This window comes from Salmo trutta, chromosome 12 (genome assembly GCF_901001165.1).
Source record: "Salmo trutta chromosome 12, fSalTru1.1, whole genome shotgun sequence".
NCBI lineage: Eukaryota > Metazoa > Chordata > Actinopteri > Salmoniformes > Salmonidae > Salmo > Salmo trutta.
Window position 1 is genome coordinate 4,410,138 of NC_042968.1, and position 20,900 is coordinate 4,431,037.

General features: G+C 40.4%; 1 protein-coding gene across 4 annotated transcripts in view; it reads left to right on the plus strand.

Moving 5' to 3' along the window:
• The window catches only part of si:ch211-266g18.10 (axoneme-associated protein mst101(2)), a 176,266-nt gene that overhangs the window by 61,267 nt on the left and 94,099 nt on the right, over positions 1-20,900 (plus strand). For all 4 annotated transcript variants that reach the window (XM_029766872.1, XM_029766873.1, XM_029766874.1 and 1 more), the window contains 11 exons: positions 207-287; positions 411-458; positions 2,736-2,783; positions 2,872-2,919; positions 3,326-3,370; positions 5,370-5,417; positions 17,084-17,131; positions 19,519-19,566; positions 19,945-19,989; positions 20,132-20,161; positions 20,283-20,330. In XM_029766872.1, the coding sequence (XP_029622732.1) occupies positions 207-287; positions 411-458; positions 2,736-2,783; positions 2,872-2,919; positions 3,326-3,370; positions 5,370-5,417; positions 17,084-17,131; positions 19,519-19,566; positions 19,945-19,989; positions 20,132-20,161; positions 20,283-20,330 (537 nt within the window). The remainder of the gene's footprint in view (positions 1-206; positions 288-410; positions 459-2,735; positions 2,784-2,871; positions 2,920-3,325; positions 3,371-5,369; positions 5,418-17,083; positions 17,132-19,518; positions 19,567-19,944; positions 19,990-20,131; positions 20,162-20,282; positions 20,331-20,900) is intronic.

Genomic DNA, 20,900 nt, shown 5'->3' on the forward strand with positions numbered 1-20,900 from the left:
ACCGTAAGCAGCTGGTTAGAGCAAGCATAGACTATAGAAATTACTACTAATGAATTGGGCATCTTGCTGTATTCGTATGTTATTTTTAGGACTGATACTAGGTGGAATATACTTGCCCTGTAACACCAACACATGGTATAACACATTTTGACAGCTATACATATGTTAAATAGCCTGTTAAATTAATGTTTTGTCACATTTTGCAGGCAAAAAGAAACCTGTCAAAGAGGTGAAGGAAGAAAAGACAGCTAAACTACCAGACAAAAAAGTAAAGGTAAAAAAAACAGGTAAAATATTATTCTGACTCATTCTTGACTTGGAAATTTTTAACATAGAAATCTGCATTGGATGAAGTCTGATACATGAATAATGTGTAACACTACTCTACTGTTCTTGTGTATTTCTAATAGAACTTGAGGTTCTAAAGGAGGAGGCTAAGCTGGTGGCTGTTAAGAAAGGTAACCAATTTGTTCATCTTTAACTTATATACACTGCTCCATATACATTGCTCTTATACACTGCTCTTTCCATGACATAGACTAACCAGGTGAATTATATGATCCCTCATTGATGTCACTTGTTAAGCCCACTTCAATCAGTGTAGATGAAGGGGAGGAGTCAGGTTAAATAAGGATCTTTAAGCCTTGAGACATGGATTGTGTATGTGTGCAATTCAGAGTTTCAGAGTTTGAAGGTAAGACCCAGGTGCAGACAGTGTCGGAGTAACAAATGTTTATGAAATCGAACATGGGCAGGCAAAGGTACAGGATGGCAGACAGGCTCAGAGTTAGGTCAGGCAGAGGTCGGTAATCCAGAGTAATGGGGCAAAGGTACAGGACGGCAGACAGGCTCAGGGTCACAGCAGGCAGAAAGGTCAAAACTGGGAAAACTAGAAACTATCACAAAGACAGGTGAAACAGATCAGGGTGTGATACAGAGTATAAATGGGCAAGACAAAAGTGCCTTTGAAAGGGGTATGGTGGTAGGTGCCAGGCGCACCTGTTTGTGTCAAGAACTGCAACGTTGCTGGGTTTTTCATGCTCAGTTTCCCGTTTATGTCAAGAATGGTCCACCACCCAAAGGACATCCAGCCAACTTCATACAACTATAGGAAGTCAGCATGGGCCAGCATCCTGTGGAATGCTTTCGACAACTTGTGGAGTCCATGCCCCAACAGATTGAGGCTGTTTTAAGGGCAACTCAATATTAGGAAAGTGTTCCTAATGTTTGGCATACTCAGTGTATATGTTCTGCATATGTATGCTACTGTATTCTTGACTGAAGTTTTAAAAAGTCAGAAACACAAAAGGTGGTCTTTTCCACAGGTACATTTTTTATGTCACTAAACAATATTTGATGTGCCGGAGTCTGGAGCAGCAGTAACGCTCCCAACTCTGGACCACACATTCCCCGATGAAAATGCCTCTGTTTGGCCAACTCTCTGTGCCCTTCTTACCTATTCCTCCTCCTCCATTGTCTATTCCCATCTCACATCCTACTATCCTATCAAAATGCATTGTTTGCTCTGTAACCTGTTAGTTCATATGCCTTGACAACGTGATATATAAACATTTATAAAAATTAAACAACGTGATATATAAACCTAAGGCAGAATCAATTCAACCACACCTTTGTTTCATCACAAAACCAGAAGGCAACATCTGTCCAGTGAAGTCCACAAAACATGTTGTATGTAACAAACAGTTACATGACCTACAAACAGTTACATGACCTACAGCATGGTCAAGTAAGTTAATGTAAAACCACAAGTCCAAATCCCTATCTCCATCTATGGCTAATATAGGAAAGGGATGATTTTAGCTAGCTAGCTAGCCACAGGAGTAAAAATGACAATGTGATGTGATTGGTGTGAAGCCAAATCCAAACTGGCTTCCCTTGACACATTTTTTGTGTGCCAGGACCATTCACAGCTGAGCTCATTCAATTTAGCTCAATGCTGATTGGCTATTATTTTACACTTTTTTTTAATCAAGGGAGGCCAAATGCTCGTTGGCTTCCCGTGCATTCAATGCTACGGGCGACAATAGTGTCATACTCTTTTGGACCAGACCGCATCAGATAGATGGGCTACACATATTGAGACAGAGTGGGCGCTGTTTCGTTCGCTCTGATACTTTCTCCGGTGAGATACATTCAGCCTCTTGCAAATTGAAGGACATTTAAGAAACAAAGAGAGACTAAATCAAAAATAAATTCTTGATCTATTTTTTGGGGAAGCCTGGCATCCAGGTTGCTACAGAGAAGGTCAAACCAGCTCCTGTAAAGCAAGGTTAATTGTTAGTTATTTGACGTCTACAATCAAAACAATTATGATATTAACACATATGGTCTAGTTGCATTAAAGGTTAAAGATATATCCAGCAATATGTTACAATAAGTAGCAGGAAGACCTCTGACACAAGAAGAGTATTTACATTTTAGCAGACAACATTCAGGAGCAATTAGGGTTAAGTGCCTTGCTGAAGGGCACATTGTCAGATTTTGCACCTAGTTGGATCAGGGATTCAAACCAGCAACCTTTTGGCAATAAGGGTTAAGGTTAGGGCGAGGTTTAGGTTAATTAACTACACTTTAACACTTTTGTCTACAGTAAGTAGGCCTATTTTTGTACCACAGAGTGAACTTGATTTATTTCTCAAACAATATTTTATTTTACTCAGATTGAATTGCAGTCTGAACTTTTGCAGTAAATTGTCTTGTTCTTATTTGATTAGAGCCCAAGGAAGCTAAAGAGCAAGCCAAACCAGAACCTACAAAAAAAGGTACAGATATGATTGTTTTTGTTGCATCAAATGTATAATAGCACAGTTCCTGAGATTAATGTTGTGTCTCATCCAATGATTGTTTTAGAAGCTGAAGTTCCCAAAGAAAAAACCAAAGCAGCTACATCAAATAAAGGTAAAAGTAGTCTTTGTTTACCACAGAACCCTTTTTCACACTGAGCTAAGCCAAGCTACAGTATACTGGGCTGGCCTAGATACACATCAACCATAGTTGCTGGAACTGTGCTGGAAAGGACAATGTGAAATGAAAATATCTGAACGAGCACAGTACGTTTTGGCTTGGCCCTATAGTCTGAATCAGGTAAGACTGTAATGTATGATACAATAGCGGCAGGTAGCCTAGCAGAGCATTGATCCAGGAACCAAAAGGTCGCTGGTTCGAGACACCGAGCTGAAGAGGTGAAAAATCTGTAAATTTGCCCTTGTGCAATGCACTTAACCCTAATCGCTCCTGTAAATTGCTCTGGATAAGAGGGTCTGCTAAATGACAAAAATGTATAATTTTTTTTATTCTGATTTAGATACTGGAGCAAAAGAACAGGCCAAACTACCTCCAGCAAAGAAAGGTGTCAAATTAATTTTGAATTGTTATTTTTCCATTTATTCCAATAATAAGTAGGCCTATGTCTCTGTTTTATGGTATTTATTAAATCTTATATCAATATCTTATTGTAAAGACTTGTATTTGAACTTAGAAGCTGAATTTTCTAAAAGAAAGGGCCAAACCAACTCTTGAAAAAAAAGTTACCTTTAATTTAACAGAGGAGACAGAGACATAGATCTCTTTTCCAAACGTTCCCTGTATAATACAATATAAACAATATATATATATATATATATATACATATATATATGTGTGTGTCTGTGTATTTATACACATACACAGTGCATTCGGAAAGTATTCAGACCCCTTATCTTTTTCCACATTTTGTTACATTACAGCCTTATTCATCAATCTACACACAATACCCCATAACGGCAAAGCAAAAGCAAGTTTTTAGACATTTTTTCTCATTTATATATATATTTTTTTGAAATATCACATTTACGTAAGTATTCAGACCCTTTGCTTAGTACTTTCTTAAAGAGCCTTTGGCAGCGATTACAGCCTCGAGTCTTCATGGGCATGACGCTACAAGCTTGGCACACCTGTATTTGGGGAGTTTCTCCCATTCTTCTCCGCAGATCCTCTCAAGCTCTGTCAGGTTGGATGCGGAGCGTTGCTGCACAGCTATTTTCACGTCTCTCCAGAGATGTTCAACAGGGTTCAATTCTGGGCTCTAGCTGGGCCACTCAAGGACATTCAGAGACTTGTCCTGAAGCCACTCCTGCCTTGTCTTGGCTGTGTGCTCAGGGTCGTTGTCTTGTTGGAAGTTGAACCTTCACCCCAGTCTGAGGTTCTAAATGCTCTGGAAGAAGTTTTCATCAAGGATCTCTCTGTACTTTGCTCCGTTCATCTTTGCCTCAACCGTGACTAGTCTCCCAGTCCCTGACGCTGAAAACATCCCTACAGCATGATGCTGCCACCACCATAGCGACATGATTCCTCCAGATGTGACACTTGGCATTCAGGCCAAAGAGTTCAATATTGGTTTCATCAGACCAGAGAATCTTGTTTCTCATGGTCTGAGAGTATTTAGCTGCCTTTTGGCAAACTCCAAGCAGGCTGTCATGTTCCTTTTACTGAGGAACGGCTTACGTCTGGCCACTCTACCATAAAGGCCTGCTTGGTGGAGTGCTGCAGAGGTTCTCCCATCTCCACAGAAGAAATCCAGAGCTCTGTCAGAGTGACCATTGGGTTCTTGGTCACCTCCCTGACCAAGGCCCTTCTCCCCCGATTGCTCAGTTTGGCTGGGTGGCCAGCTCTAGGAAGAGTCTTGGTGGTTACAAACGTCTTCCATTTAGGAATAATGGAAGCCTCTGTGTTCTTGGGGACCTTCAATGCTGCAGAACTGTTTTGGTATCCTTCCCCAGATCTGTGCCTCGACACAATCCTGTCTCGGACCTCAAAGGACAATTCCTTCAACCTCATGGCTTGGGTTTTGCTCTGACATGCACTGTCAACTGTGGGACCTTATATAGACAGGGGTGTACCTTTCCAAATCATGTCCAATCAATTGAATTTACCACAGGTGGACTCCAATCAAGGTGTACAGTAGAAACAGCTCAAGGATTATCAATGGATGCAGCGCAGCTCAATTTCAGCTCAATTTCGAGACTCATAGCAAAGGGTCTGCACACTGTAAATAAGGTATTTCTGTTTATTATTTAAAATAAAAAACCTGTTTTCACTTTGTCATTATGGGGCATTATGTGTAGATTGTAGAGGATTTTTTAAAATGTAATCCATTTTAGAATAAGGCTGTAACGTAACAAAATGTGGAAAAAGTCAAATGGTCTGAATACTTTCCGAAGGCACTGTATATGCACACATTAAAATATTGATAAAGGAAACAATATATTTAGACTTTTTTCACAAAAATTACAGACAGTACATAATCATAGAGACAAATGTTGGTCTTGCTATATTCATAGAGAAACACATTTATGTTGTATTTTATTCAGATGCTGCAGTTATTAAAGAAAAGGTGAAATCAGCCACTGGAAAAAAAGGTAAGAATGTTTTCAAATCTGTGGTTAGTACGCAATTTGTAATTTTTTAAAGCATTTGTAATTTGATTGAGCTTGATAGAGACTGAACTTGCCAAATAAGTAGTTCCTGCAAAGCAATATTAAAATGTTTTTATATGTGGCTCTTCCTAGTCTTTATTATCTTTATTTCTGAGGTTCTGTTTGCTTGAATGCGCAAATTCTCGCAGTATTTCTCTGGAATTTGGATCACAAATTTTCTAATGTCAGTTAAATGTCAAAAAGATTATATTTGCATGTCACTAAGAATATCACTAAGCAAGAAACAAACACATCAATAGCCACTAAAATGTTGAATCATGACTTCAGTACAATTTGCTTGATTTTGCGAGCCCACGACTACAGTGTATCGACATTAGCTAGCTAACGTTAGCATGCTTGCAACGCTAGTCATCATATGCTGCTATATAATAATTAGCTTGCATTAGCTAGCTAGCATTAGCTACCTCACTAGCCAGCCTACCAAGCTCTAGTCCAATGGAAACCGATGCTATCCTGCTGGTTACGTGGCTAGGTAGATGACCAGTGGTGAAAGTGAGGTCCTTAACAAGTGCCATTGTGCAGAAATCGTAAAGAAAATACTGATTGATGAGCAAGCTAGCTAAGTTAGATGGTAAGATAGCTGTGACAGTTATCAGTTTGCATGCACAAATGCTTGACAACACATTCTATCGAAGTCAAGAAGGCATGCAGAACGGACTGCCTCTCTGAGACTGGACAGCCCCATCTAACTAGCGAGTAAAGGGGTACAAAATCAGTTGCATAGCTCAAACAATTACATTTTGTTCCAGTCAATGACAATACATGTTGCAAAGTAAATACCTGCGTCAAATACACTATATATACAGAAGTATGTGGACACCCCTTCAAATTAGTGGATTCGGCTATTTCAGCCATACCTGTTGCTGACGTGTTTAAAATTGATCACACAGCCATGCAATCTCCATAGACAAACATGGCAGTAGAATGGCCTTACTGAAGAGCTGAGTGACTTTCAACGTTGCACCATACTAACAAGTCCGTTAGTCAGATTTCTGCCCTGCTAGAGCTGCCCTGGTCAACTGTAAGTGTTGTTGTGAATTGGAAACTTCTAGGAGCAACAATGGTTCAGCCGCAAAGTGGTAGGCCACACAAGCTCACAGAACGGGACCGCCGAGTGCTGAAGAACATATTGCTTAAAAATCATGTGTCTTCGGTTGCAACACTCACTATCGAGTTCCAAACTACCTCTGGAACAGTGGTGGAAAAAGTACCCAATTGTCATACTTAAGTAAAAGTAAAGATACCTTAATAGGAAATGACAGAAGTAAAAGTGAAAGTCACCCAGTAAAATGCTACTTGAGTAAAAGTCTAAAAGTATTTGGTGTTAAATATACTTAAGTATCAAAAGTTAATGTAATTGCTAAAATATACTTAAGTATCAGAAGTAAAAGTATAAATTGTTTCAAAATGTCTTATATTAAGCAAACCAGATAGGACCATTTTCTTGTTTTTTTTATTTATTGACGGATAGCCAGGGGCACACTCCAACACTCAGATATAATTTACAAACAAAGCATTTGTGTCTAGTGAGTCCGCCAGATCAGAGGCAATACGTATGACCAGGGATGTTCTCTTGATATGTGTGTGAATTGGACAATTTTTCTGTCCTACCAAGCACTCACAATGTAACGAGTTCTTTTTAGTGTCAGGGAAAATGTATGGAGTAAAAAGTATATTGTTTTCTTTAGGAATGTAGTGAAGTAAAAATGAAAGTTGTCAAAAATATAAATAGCAAAGTAAAGTATAGGTACCCCAAACAACCACTTAAGTAGTTTACACCACTGCTCTGGAAGCAATGTCAGCACAATAACTGTGGAGCTTCATGAAATGGCCGAGCAGCCGCTCACAAGCCTAAGATCACCATGCGCAATGCCAAGCGTCGGCTGGAGTGGTGTAAAGCTCGCCGTCATTAGACTCTGGAGCTTGTGGAAATGCGTTCTCTGGTGTGATGAATCACACTTCACCATCTGACAGTCCGACGGACGAATTTGGGTTTGGCGGATGCCTGCCCCAATGCATAGTGCCAACTGTAAAGTTTGGTGGAGGAGGAATAATGGTCTGGGCTGTTTTTCATGGTTTGGGCTAGGGCCCTCAGTTCCAGTGAAGAGAAATAGCATACATAAACTCTACAGCACACAATGACATCTGTGCTTCCAACTTTGTGGCAACAGTTTGGGGAAAGCCCTTTCCTGTTTGAGCATGACAATGCCCCCATGCACAAAGCGAGGTCCATACAGAAATGGTTTGTCGAGATTGGTGTGTAAGAAATTGAATGGCCTGCACAGACTCCTGACCTCAACCCCATCGAACACCTTTGGGATGAATTGGAACGCCGACTGCAAGCCAGGCCTAATCGCCCAACATCAGTGCCCAACCTCACTAATGCTCTTGTGGCTGGATGTAAGCACGTCCCCGTAGCAATGTTCCAACATTTAGTGAAAAGCCTTCCCAGAAGAGTAGAGGCTGTTATAGCAAAGAGGATCAATTCCATATTAATGCCCATGATTTTGGAATGAGATGTTCGATGAGCAGGTGTCCACCTACTTTTGGTCATGCAATATCTCATTGCATTGCATGCTAGTGCATAAGATCTCTAGTTGTTTTTTTTCACAGGAAAGGGGACTCAGCCAACATCAAGCTTGTCAAGGGGATACACATTTATGATAAATAGTGACCAAGGATGAAAACCCGGTGGCCACTAGATATCCTCATATCCATATTTAATGCACTTGATTTTTCATCAGTGCTGTGTGAAATGATAAGCCCATTCAATTTTGGGGTATCAATAATAATCTTAATTTTTTTCGCTCAGCAGGTAGGAGCCTACGTACTTTAGGTAGTTTGTCTTCATGAATGGTTTCATTTGAGCTTCGTTACATCCCATCTTGTAATGTAAGAAGGCTGGATTCTCCTGGATTGCTATTTCTCATTTAGTAAGCCCCAACTCACCACAGAAAGGCAAGGCAGTTGTCAAATCAGTTTATAGAGAAAATACATAGATGTATCCATACGTTTTCTTCAAAATGTCCCAGATTAGTGACATTTTACACCAGTGCAGCAAGCTAGTGAACTCTATCACGTACTGTTGAAATCAATTTGTATATGCTGACACCTAGTGGTTGTACGGTTGGTTTCTCCCTAACCATCGTTTTTATCTCCCCCTCACTATTCACTGTTTGTTGTGATCTAGTAGGTGCCTTTAAACTGTCTCTACTTTTTTCTTGTGCAAGAACCATGTATGTCAGAGAAATTGTGGACTAATGTGCAATGTATTGAGAAATATTTTTTCATATGGATTATTTATGTGATATCAAGATATATAGCTAATGGAGATGCTGACACATCTAGCTAGCTAATTTACAACATGCTCGCTCATAGCTACAGTACGTGAATTGATGTGTACTGACTGTTATTAACAAAAGCTAATAAAATATAATTTGCATTGCATGAGAGTAGTGCTGTTACGGGGACTGTATTACCGCCACACAGGCGGTCATGAGTCATGAATGCAGTCAAATTCCACGTGAACGTTTAGTCACGGTAATTACGCTTCTCCCAGCTCTGATGCTGCTGATGGTAATTTCTAGCTTACCAAACTTGCTAACAGCCTGGTACTCAGCACTCTATTGTCCCTCCAATCACTCTGACACCAATGCAAATGTAATTGAAAATCTAATCAAATAATTTATGACAGCCCATAAGTTCATGTTGCGCATCATTTCTATAGGCTATGTAATTGCGTTACAGCCTCTATTAAAAAGAGCAGGATCCCATCAGCTTTCTATAGGCTAGGCCTACTATATTTATTTCTCAATTTTCCTAATATTAAGCACATTGCTTCTCTTCACAATAGCCGTATAGCCTACCTGGCTGGCATGGAAATAAATCACGGGAAAAGCGTCCTCCATTCGCTATTTAAGTGCATAGATGACAAGTGCAAGATAGAACTGCCAATGGGGGCGGTGTTGCAATCTACTGCAAAGATAGCCTGCAGAGTTCTGTATTACTATCCAAGTCTGTACCCAAACAATTCGAGCTTCTACTTCTAAAAATTCACCTGTCCAGAAACAAGTCTTTCACTGTTGCCGCTTGCTATAGACCTCCCTCTGCCCACAGCTGTGCCCTCAATACCATATGTGAATTGATTGCCCCCCATCTATCTTCTGAGCTTGTGCTACTAGGTGACCTAAACTGGGACATGCTTAACACCCCGACCATCCTACAATCTAAGCTTGATGCCCTCAATCTCACACAAATTATCAATGAACCTACCAGGTACAACCCCAAATCCATAAACACGGGCACCCTCATAGATGTCATACTAATAAGTAAGTCGCCCTCGAAATACACCTCTGCTGTTTTCAATCAAGACATCAGTGATAACTGCCTCATTGCCTACATCCGTAACGGGTCTGCGACCAAACGACCACCCCTCATCACTGTAAAACACTCCCTAAAACACTTCTGCGAGCAGGCCTTTCTAAACGACCTGGCTGGGGTATCCTGGAATGACATTGACCTCATCCCGTCAGTAGATGATGCCTGGCTATTCTTTAAAAGTGCCTTCCTCAGCATCTTAAATAAGCATGCCCCACTCAAAAAAATGTAGAACTAGGAATAGATATAGTCCTTGGTATGCAATCTGGTTTCAGAGCTGGTCATGGGTGCACCTCAACCACACTCAAGGTCCTAAATGACATCATGACCGCCATCGATAAGAGACATTACTGTGCAGCCGTATTCATCGACCTGGCCAAGGCTTTTGACTCTGTCAATCACCACATTCTTATTGGCAGCCTCGACAGCCTTGGTTTCTCAAATGATTGCCTCGCCTGGTTTACCAACTACTTCTCTGATAGAGTTCAGTGTGTCAAATCGGAGGGCCTGTTGTCCGGACCTCTGGCAGTCTCTATGGGGGTGCCACAGGGTTCAATTCTCGGGCCAACTCTCTTCTCTATATACATCAATGATGTTGCTCTTGCTGCTGGTGATTCTCTGATCAACCTCTGCGCAGACGACACCATTCTGTATACTTCTGGCCCCTCTTTGGACACGAACCTCTCTGGGACATCTGGGACGCTAGCGTCCGACCCGCGGTACACACTATCAACAGCCAGTGAAATAGCAGGGCGGCAAATTCAAAACAACAAAAATCTCATCATTCAAATTTCTAAACCATACAAGTATTATACACCATTTTAAAGATAAGATTCTCCTTAAAATGGTGTAAAATAGTCATATGTTTGAGAAATTGAAGTAATAGCATGTCTAAGGTATTTGAATATCGCGCCACAGGATTACACTGGCTGTTGAGTAGGTGGGACGCAAGCGTCCCACCTAGCCCATAGAGGTTAATCCAACCACAGTGTCCAATTTCAAAAAGGCTTTACGGTGAAAGCATAACATTAGATTATGTTAGGACAGCGCCTAAACAAGAAAAACCACACAGCCATTTTCCAAGCAAGGAGAGGCATCACAAAAACCAGAAATACAGCTAAAATGAATCACTAACCTTTGATGATCTTCATCAGATGACACTCCCAGGACTCAATGTTATACAATACATGTATGTTTTGCTTGATAAAGTTCATATTTATATACATAAACCCCATTTGACATTGGCGCCGGTGAATGAGCACATCAATTTACAAAAATACTCATCATAAACATTGCTAAAATTTACAACAGTTATTGAAAGAATTATACATACACTTCTCCTTAATGCAAACGCTGTGTCAGATTTTAAAATAGCTTTACAGCGAAAGCACATTTTTCAATATTCTGAGTACAGAGCTCAGCCATCAAAGCAAGCTATACAGTTACCCGCCAAGTTCTGGAGTCAACTAAACTCAGAATTAGTATTATAAATCTTCACTTACCTTTGCTGATCTTCGTCGGAATGCACTCCCAGGACTCCCACTTCCACAAGATATGTTCGTTTTGTTCGGTAAACTCCATATTTATGTCCAAATACCTCCGTTTTGTTTGAAGTTTGAAAAGGGATTAGATAGAAAAACTTCAAGTCACTTCCTGGTTGGATTTTTTATCAGCTTTTTGCCTGCCATATGAGTTCTGTTATACTCACAGACATCATTCAAGCAATTTTAGAAACGTAATAGTGTTTTCCATCCAAATCTACTAATAATATGCAAATCCTACCTTCTGGGCCCGAGTAGCAGGCAGTTTAATTTGGGCATGTTATTAATCTGAATTTCTGTCACCAAGAAGTTAACTAACCTCCAGACGAGCTTCAATGCCATACAACTCTCCCTCCGTGGCCTCCAACTGCTCTTAATCGCAGGAAAAACTAAATGCATGCTATTCAATTGATCACTGCCTTCACCTGCTCGCCCGTCCAGCATCACTACTCTGGACGGCTCTGACTTAGAATACGTGGACATCTACAAATACCTGGGTTAGACTGGTTAGACTGTTAACTCTCCTTCCAGACTCATCTCCAATCCAAAATTAAATCTAGAATCGGCTTCCTATATCGCAACAAAGCATTCTTCACTCATGCTGCCAAACACACCCTCGTAAAACTGACCATCCTACCGATCCTCGACTTCAGTGATGTCATCTATAAAGCAGCCTCCAACACTCTACTCAACAAACTGGATGCAGTCTATCACAGTGCCATCCGTTTTGTCACCAAAGCCCCATACACTACTCACCATTGCGACCTGTACACTCTCGTTGGTTGGCCCTCGCTTCATACTCGTCGCCAAACCCACTGGCTACAGGTTATCTACAAGTCTCTGCCTGGTAAAGCCCCGCCTTATCTCAGCTCACTGGTCACCATAGCAGTACCCACTCGTAGAATGCGCTCCAGCAGGTATATCTCACTGGTCACCCCCAAAGCCAATTCCTCCTTTGGCCGCCTTTCCTTCCATTCCAATGACTGGAACAAACTGCACAAAATCTCTGAAGCTGGAGACTCATATCTCCCTCACTAGCTTTAAGCACCAGCTGTCAGAGCAGCTCACAGATCACTGCACCTGTACATAGCTCATCTGTAAACAGCCCATCTATCTACCTCATCCCCATACTGTATTTATTTATTTATCTTGCTCCTTTGCACCCCAGTATCTCTACTTGCACATTCATCATCTGCACATCCACTATTCCAGTGTTTAATTGCTATATTGTAATTACTTCGCCACCATGGCCTATTTATTGCCTTAACTTACCTCATTTGCACTCACTGTATATAGACTTTTTGTTTTCTTTTGTTCTACTGTATTATTGACTGTATGTTTTGTTTATTCCATGTGTAACTCTGTGTTGTTGTATGTGTCGAATTGCTACGCTTTATCTTGGCTAGGTCGCAGTTGCAAATGAGAACTTGTTCTCAACTAGCCTACCTGGTTAAGGTGAAATAAAAATAAAATAAACATGTATTAATTCCCCTGCCCCTGCTTCGAGACAGGTGCATGGTCCATTGTAAATCAAAACATATTTCACACATATATATTATTTAGTATATGTAAAGACAAGATTATATCAAGAATAGTCTGATGGGTGACAATATTAGCCTATCACTGGTGAATGATGCCAAACTTGTGTGCAGTAAGGCAAAAAACAGTGCATGCCTTTTTCAAATCACACACCTCATGTAGCCTAACCCATAGGCCCACATGTTTTGATAAGGTTTGTATCACAACTAAAGTGGCCCAATAACTTAAAATGTAAGAATATTAATCCACTTTACAACGGGTGTAGAGCCTAACTGGCATACAGTGTAGCGCGTGAGTTACAAATTTGGGGAAGATAATCTTATGTAGTAAAATGTCTAATTGTGATTTTTACATTGGATGAAAGTAGAAACTGAGAGCTTGAAAACAGTATATCATACACTACAGTTGAGGAACAATGGGAAAGTTATTCTGCTTCGAAAGTTGATAAACTTGTAACCCCACTTTTGAGAAAGGTGCACCTACTGGAGAGCTCTTCTTTGTCTACACCCATTCAGCATTGTTCACACCTTCTTAAGCCTTAGCCCCACCCATCTCTTTGAGGATTCACATGTGAGGCCATGTGCTAAACAGAGTGAGTTTGGTAGTCTACTAAACAACCAAAGATTTCAAGAATAAAGGCTGGTTTATACTACGTCTAATGACATGTCTGTAGACAGTTGTCGCAGTGATGTCATGAACATTCTATTGTCGTCCGACATCAAACTTGTCGTTGTCGTCATGAAAAAATATGAACACAAAAACAACAGGCTGCATGACATCAGCAGCCCGGTGGTCCAAAATAGCATAGCTGGTGTATTTTAACATGCCATTGTAGCAAACCAAGCAACTAAAAGTAACTTTCTAAACAATGTTTTGGTTAGTTTCTATCTTGTTAGCTAGCTAGCTAATGTTAAGTTAGCTGGCTAGCCAGTTCAAACAATGACTGTATCATATATAGTGGCTGACAAAGTCTTAACTTTAACTCATTTGTATTCATTATTACAGGAAAATAAACTCACAACAAGATCATTATTTACACGTTAATGGCAAGCTAATTACAGAAAAAAGCTTATGGTTGTGAGTGTGACGAAATAAAAGCAGGGCATTCTAACAGAGAATTTTAGCACTTGGAGCATTGCCGGGAGATGATTTCGGATTGGTCTGCAATGTAGCACGCTTCTGTCTATAACATGAGCTGCTCAGTATGTTTAGATAACCCTTTCTAACACTTGTTTTTAAGATATCACAAAAAACTGAAAAAGTGTTGCAAAGGGTTTACACTTTCTGGAGGACTGAGTTTTGAAATCAGTGGAAGGCCCGGTGGAAATGGAGTATGATAGCTAAGGAGATAGAGAAAATTCTGGCCTTTGATTACAAATATGCAGAGGGAGTCGAAAAGAGAACACACAGAAGGCTGTATAAAGCACCTGTCTCCGGATAACATCTTCAAACTAAGGGCAACCATGGCATCCGTGACAGAGAGGGAGAAGCATCCATCCATATATATGGGTAAGTTAGCCTAGCTAGCTACATTTTCAGATATTACACGCCTCTAATTTTGTCAGATAATCATTTCATTTCAAGATAAAGTGTACTGTTAGGTAGCTAGCTAATGTTAGCTGGCTGGCTCGCTAGCTAATGTTACGGTATGATCTGTGTAGCAATAGTATTCATATCGCAGAACAATTTCCATTGCTAGTTATAGCCTAACGTTAGCTAGCTAACATTGAACGTGGTTGTGGGGTAGTATCGTTATGAGTTGGGATTATGGTTCATTGTTTAGCTAGCTAGCTACATGTCTAAACAAAAGACTCCACTATCCAGGTAACCATTTCAATAGAATGTTCATGATGTCACTGCAACAACTGTCCATAGACGTAGCTGGTAAATTCGCTCTGGCTATCTACTCCGATTTCAGAGCACTCTTGTCTGAGTGTGTCAGAGAGCAGAATAACTGATGAATTTACGAACACTCAACACCCGTTGAATATCCCCTGTGTAAGGAAACGTTGGCAAAACAGCGTAATTCAATTGTTGCCTGCAGCACAGTTACAGTCACCAACGCTCTGGATAACATAAAAACACCCTAACCAGCTCTGCTAGCCTCTCTAGGACCGGCGGGACGAATTCGTCCCACCTACGTAACAGCCAGTTGAATCCTGTGGCGCGATATTCAAATACCTTTGAAATGCTATTACTTCAATTTCTCAAACATATGACTATTTTACAGCTATTTAAAGACAAGACTCTCGTTAATCTAACCACACTGTCCGATTTCAAAAAGGCTTTACAACGAAAGCAAAACAATAGATTATGTCAGCAGAGTACCCAGCCAGAAATAATCAGACACCCATTTTTCAAGCTAGCATATAATGTCACAAAAACCCAGAAGACAGCTAAATGCAGCACTAACCTTTGATGATCTTCATCAGATGACACACCTGGGACATTATGTTATACAATACATGCATGTTTTGTTCAATCAAGTTCATATTTATATCAAAAACCAGCTTTTTACATTAGCATGTGACGTTCAGAACTAGCATACCCCCCGCAAACTTCCGGCGAATTTACTAACAATTTACTAAATTACTCACGATAAACGTTCACAAAAAGCATAACAATTATTTTAAGAATTATAGATACATTACTCCTCTATGCCCTCGATATGTCCGATTTTAAAATAGCTTTTCGGTGAAAGCACATTTTGCAATATTCTAAGTAGATAGCCCGGCATCACAGGGCTAGCTATTTAGACACCCACCAAGTTTAGCCTTCACCAAAGTCAGATTTACTATTAGAAAAGTTTGATTACCTTTCCTGTTCTTCGTCAGAATGCACTCCCAGGACTTCTACTTCAATAACAAATGTAGGTTTGGTCCAAAATAATCCATAGTTATGTTCCAACAGCGACGTTTTGTTCATGCATTCTAGACACGATCCCAATGGTAAAGAAGGGTTACGAGCACGACGCAAGGCGCATTTCGTGACAAAAGATTTCTAAATATTTCATTACAGTACTTCGAAGCATGTCATCCGCTGTTTAAAATCAATTTTTATCCCATTTTTCTCGTAAAAAAGCGATAATATTCCGACCGGGAATCTGCAATTAGGTAAACAGCCGAAAGAAAATATATCACTGGGTCGACTCGGGCACGAGCCTAAGCCCTTTGTCCTCTGATGGGCCACTTGGCGATAATGTGTTTCAGCCAGAGGCTGCCTCGTCAGCGTTCAGGTTTTTCCCGGGCTCTGAGAGCCTATTGGAGCCGTAGGAAGTGTCACGTTACAGCTAAGATCCTGACTCTTCAATAAACAGAAGCAAGAACAACAACACCTTGTCAGACAGGCCACTTCCTGCATGAAACCTTCTCAGGTTTTTGCCTGCCAAATGAGTTCTGTTATTCTCACAGTCACCATTCAAACAGTTTTAGAAACTTTAGGGTGTTTTCTATCCGAATCAAACAATTATATGCATATTCTAGTTACTGGGCAGGAGTAGTAACCAGATTAAATTGGGTACGTTTTTTATCCGACTGTGCAAATACTGCCCCCTATCCCCAACAAGCTAGGGTGTGTAAAATGGTGAGAGTGAGATATTCTCTCATGTGTCTCGAAGTAGCTTGGGAGCTTGACTGCTGTTGTTTGGTCAGAATGCTCGGATCAACCCTGCTCCTTGGCCAGAGCATCCAGTGTGCGCTCTGAATGCTCAGAGAGTGAAATACTCTGAAAAAAACATTTGTGTTGCATTTCAATGCTGAATCCAAAGAAAATAGTTTTTTGTTTTGTTTTTTATTTATTTATTCACTGCATATTTTGTGTTCATCTCAGTTTTTATATTGTGTTCTAAATTCAGAGGCTAAACATATCAGTGAAAAGGTCAAATACAAGGTGAAACCAGCCTTTATAAATAGAGTAAATTATTGTGTTCAAATGTTTTGCTTTTGACTTTGACAAATATAAATTCAGAGTTTGCAATCAAAAAATGTTGTTCTGGTTTTAACAGAAAATCACTATTTTTACTTAGAAACTGATTAATTACTAATGAGCAAACCAAACCAGCTCTTGCAGTGAAAGAAAGAAATGGCCCAATTCTTAAGATACATTTTGTGTCTTGTCAAATTATTGTTTTAGAAGCTGAAGTTCACAAAGAAAAAGCCAAAGCAGTTTCATCAAAGAAAGGTATGGATAACTTTTTTCTTTAGACTTAAAAAAACAACATGATTCGTACTGAAAATAGATGTATGCCACAGAGTGTACTTTATCTCTCTCAACCAAATACTCAGTATAGGTTTAATTGAACAGTAGTCTGAACCTTTGCTGTAAAACAAATCAAATTTGATTTGTCACAAGCTGTAGACCTTACAGTGAAATTCTTACTTACAAGCCCTTAACCAACAATGCAGTTTTAAGAAAAAAAGTGTTAAGTATTTACTAAAATAAACTGAAATAAATTAAATAAAAAATACAAATAACAAAGAAGAAAAATAGAAAAACAACAGATAATTAAGGAGCAGAAATAAAATAACAGCGGCGAGGCTATATACAGGGGGTACCGGTACAGAGTCTATGTGCGCGGGGCATAGGTTAGTTGAGATAATTGAGGTAGTATGTACATGTAGGTAGAGGTGAAGTGACTATGCATCGGTAAAAAACAGAGTAGCAACAGTGTAAAAATGGGGGTGGGGGAAGCAAATTGTCTAGGTAGCCATTTGATTAGCTGTTAAGGAGTCTTATGGCTTGGGGTAGAAGCTGTTAAGAAGCCTTTTGGACCTAGACGTGCCACTCTGGTACCGCTTGCCGTGCGGTAGCAGAGAGAACAGTCTATGACTTGGGTGGAGTATTTGGCAGATTTTAGGGCCTTCCTCTGAAAATGTCAGTGAAGACACTTGCCAGTTGGTCAGCGCATCCTCGGCGTACCCATCCTGGTAATCCGTCTGGTCGTACGGCCTTGTTAATGTTGACCTGTTTAAAGGTCTTACTCACATCAGCAACGGAGAGCATGATCACACAGTTGTCCCGAACAGCTCATGCTCTCATGCATGCTTCCGTGTTGCTTGCCTCGAAGCGAGCATAGAAGTTATTTAGCTCGTCTGGTAGGCTCGTGAAACTGGGCAGCTCTTGGATGTGCATCCCTTTCTAGTCCGTAATAGTTTTCAAGCCCTGCCACATCCGACGAGCGTCGGAGCCGGTGTTGTACGATTCAATCTTAGTCCTGTATTGATGCGTTTGCCTGTTTGATGGTTCAAAGCAGGATTTCTTATAACTGTCCGGGTTAGAGTCCCGCTCCTTGAAAGCGGCAGCTGTACCCTTTAGCTCAGTGTGGATGTTGCCTGTAATCCATGGCTTCTGTTTGGGCTATGGACGTTCGGTCACTGTGGGGATGACGTCATCGATGCACCTATTGATGAAGCCAGTGACTGATGTGGTGCACTCCTCAACGCCATCGGAAGAATCCCTGAACACATTCCAGTCTGTGCTAGCAAAACAGTCCTGTAGCTTAGCATCTGAGTCATCTGACGACTTCCTTATTGAGTGAGTCAATGGTACTTCCTGCTTTAGTTTTTGCTTGCAAGCAGGAATCAGGAGAATAGAGTTATGATCAGATTTGCCAAATGGAGGGTAAGGGAGAGCTTTGTACACGTCTCTGTGTGTGTGAAGTAAAGGTGGTCTAGAGTTTTTTCCCTCTGGTTGCACATGTAACATTCTGGTAGAAATGAAGTAAAACGGATTTCAGTTTCCCTGTGCATTAAAGTCCCCGGCCACTAGGAGCCCCGCCTACGGATGAGCATTTTCATGTTTGCTTACGAACTTAAACAGCTTGTTGAGTGCCGTCATAGTGACAGCATCGGTTTGTGGTGGTAAATAGACAACTACGAAAAAATATAGATGAAAACTCTCTTGGTAAATAGTGTGGTCTACAGCTTATCATGAGATACTCTACCTCAGGCGAGCAAAACCTTAAAACTTCCTTAATATTAGATTTCAAGCACCAGCTGTTATTTACAAATAGTCACAGACCACCACCCCTTGTCTTACCAGAGGCAGCTGTTCTATCTTGCCGATGGACCGAAAACCTAGCCAGCTGTATGTTATCCATGTCGTCTTTCAACAACGACTCGGTGAAACATAAGATATTACAGTTTTTAATGTCCTGTTGGTAGGATAGATTTGATTGGAGCTCATACATTGATTGCATGTTGGCTAATAGGACTGATGGTAGAGGGGGATTACTCACTCACTATCAGATCCTCACAATGCACCCCAACCTACGTCCCCGATATCTCCATCTCTTCTTCATGCAAATGACAGGGATTCGGGCCTTGTCGAGGGTCTGAAGTACATCCTTTGTGTCCGACTCGTTAAAGAAAAAATATTTTAAAAATCTTAATGGCTATTCTGATATCCAGAAGCTCTTTTCAGTCGTATAAGACAGTGGCAGAAACCTTATGTACAAAATAACACTCAAATTACTTAAAAAAACACACAAAATAGCACAATTGGTCAGGAGCCCAAAAAACGTCAGCCATCACCATCGTTCAAATATGTTACTGTTCTTGTTTGTTTAGAGCCCATGGAAACTAAGGAACAAGCCAAACCAGAACCTGCAAAAAAAGGTACAGATAGGATGTTTTTAACTTGTATCAAATGAATAATGGCGTAATTCTTGAGATTGATGTTTTGTCTTGTCCAATGAGGGTTTTAGAAACTGAAGTTCATAAAGAAAAAAACAAAGCAGCTACATCAAAGAAAGGTGCAAAGTAATCGTTGTGGACCACAGAACCCTTTTTAAAACTACTGAGCCAAGCCAACCTACAGTATATTGGTCTGGCCTAGTCAAACATAGTTGTTGGAACCTACCTGGAAAGGACAATGTGAAAATAAAATATCAGAACGAGCACAGTACAGTTTGGCTTGGCCCTACAGTCTGAATCAGGTAAGACTGTTTTGTATGATAGAAGGTATACTTCATGAAATATGTTTTTCTGATTTAGATGCTGAAACAAAAGAAAAGGGCAAACTAGCTCCAGAAAAGAAAGGTAACAAATTATTTTTTAATAGTTAACTTTCCATTTATTCAAATAATAAGAAGGCAGGCCTATGTGTCAGTTTTATGCAATTTATAAAACATTCTATCAAGATCTTATTGTAAAGACTGTTGTATGTGGACTTTTTTCAAAGGAAAAGCCAAACCAACTCCTGCAAAGGAAGGTATCAGAATTTATTGACTTTCCACAACTAAAATGATATTAAAGACAGTACATAATCATAGAGAAAAATGTTTGTCTTGCTATATTCATAGAGAAACACATTTATGATTTATTTGATTCAGATGTCGCAGTTATTAAAGAAAAGGTGAAATCAGCCCCTGCAAAGAAAGGTAAGAATGTTTTCAAATCTGTGGTTACTATGTAATTTGATAGTATAAGGGCTCAAGCAAGACCCAGATGCAGATGGTTCGAGTCTCTGATATTTATTATAATCCAAGGGGCAGGCAAGAGAATGGTCGTGGACAGGCAAAAGATCATAACAAGGTCAGAGTCCAGGAGGTACAGAGTGGCAGGCAGGCTCTAGGTCAGGGCAGGCAGTATGGTCAGGCAGGCGGGTTCAGAGTCACATCAGGCAAGGGTCAAAACCGGGAGGACTAGCAAAAAAACGAGTAAAAAGCAGGAGCACAGCGTAACACGCTGGTTGACTTCACAAAACAAGATGAACTGGCACAGACAGACATAAAACACAGGTGTAAATACACAGGGGATAATGGGGAAGATGGGTGACACTTGGAGATGGTGGAGACAAGCACAAGGACAGGTGAAACAGATCAGTGTGTGACAGATAGAGCTTGATAGTGGCTAAACGTGCCAAAAAGGTAGATCCTGCAAAGCATCATTCAAGTGTTTTTATAATTATTGTTCCCTTGAATTATCACGTGCTTGTATTATAAAGTGAG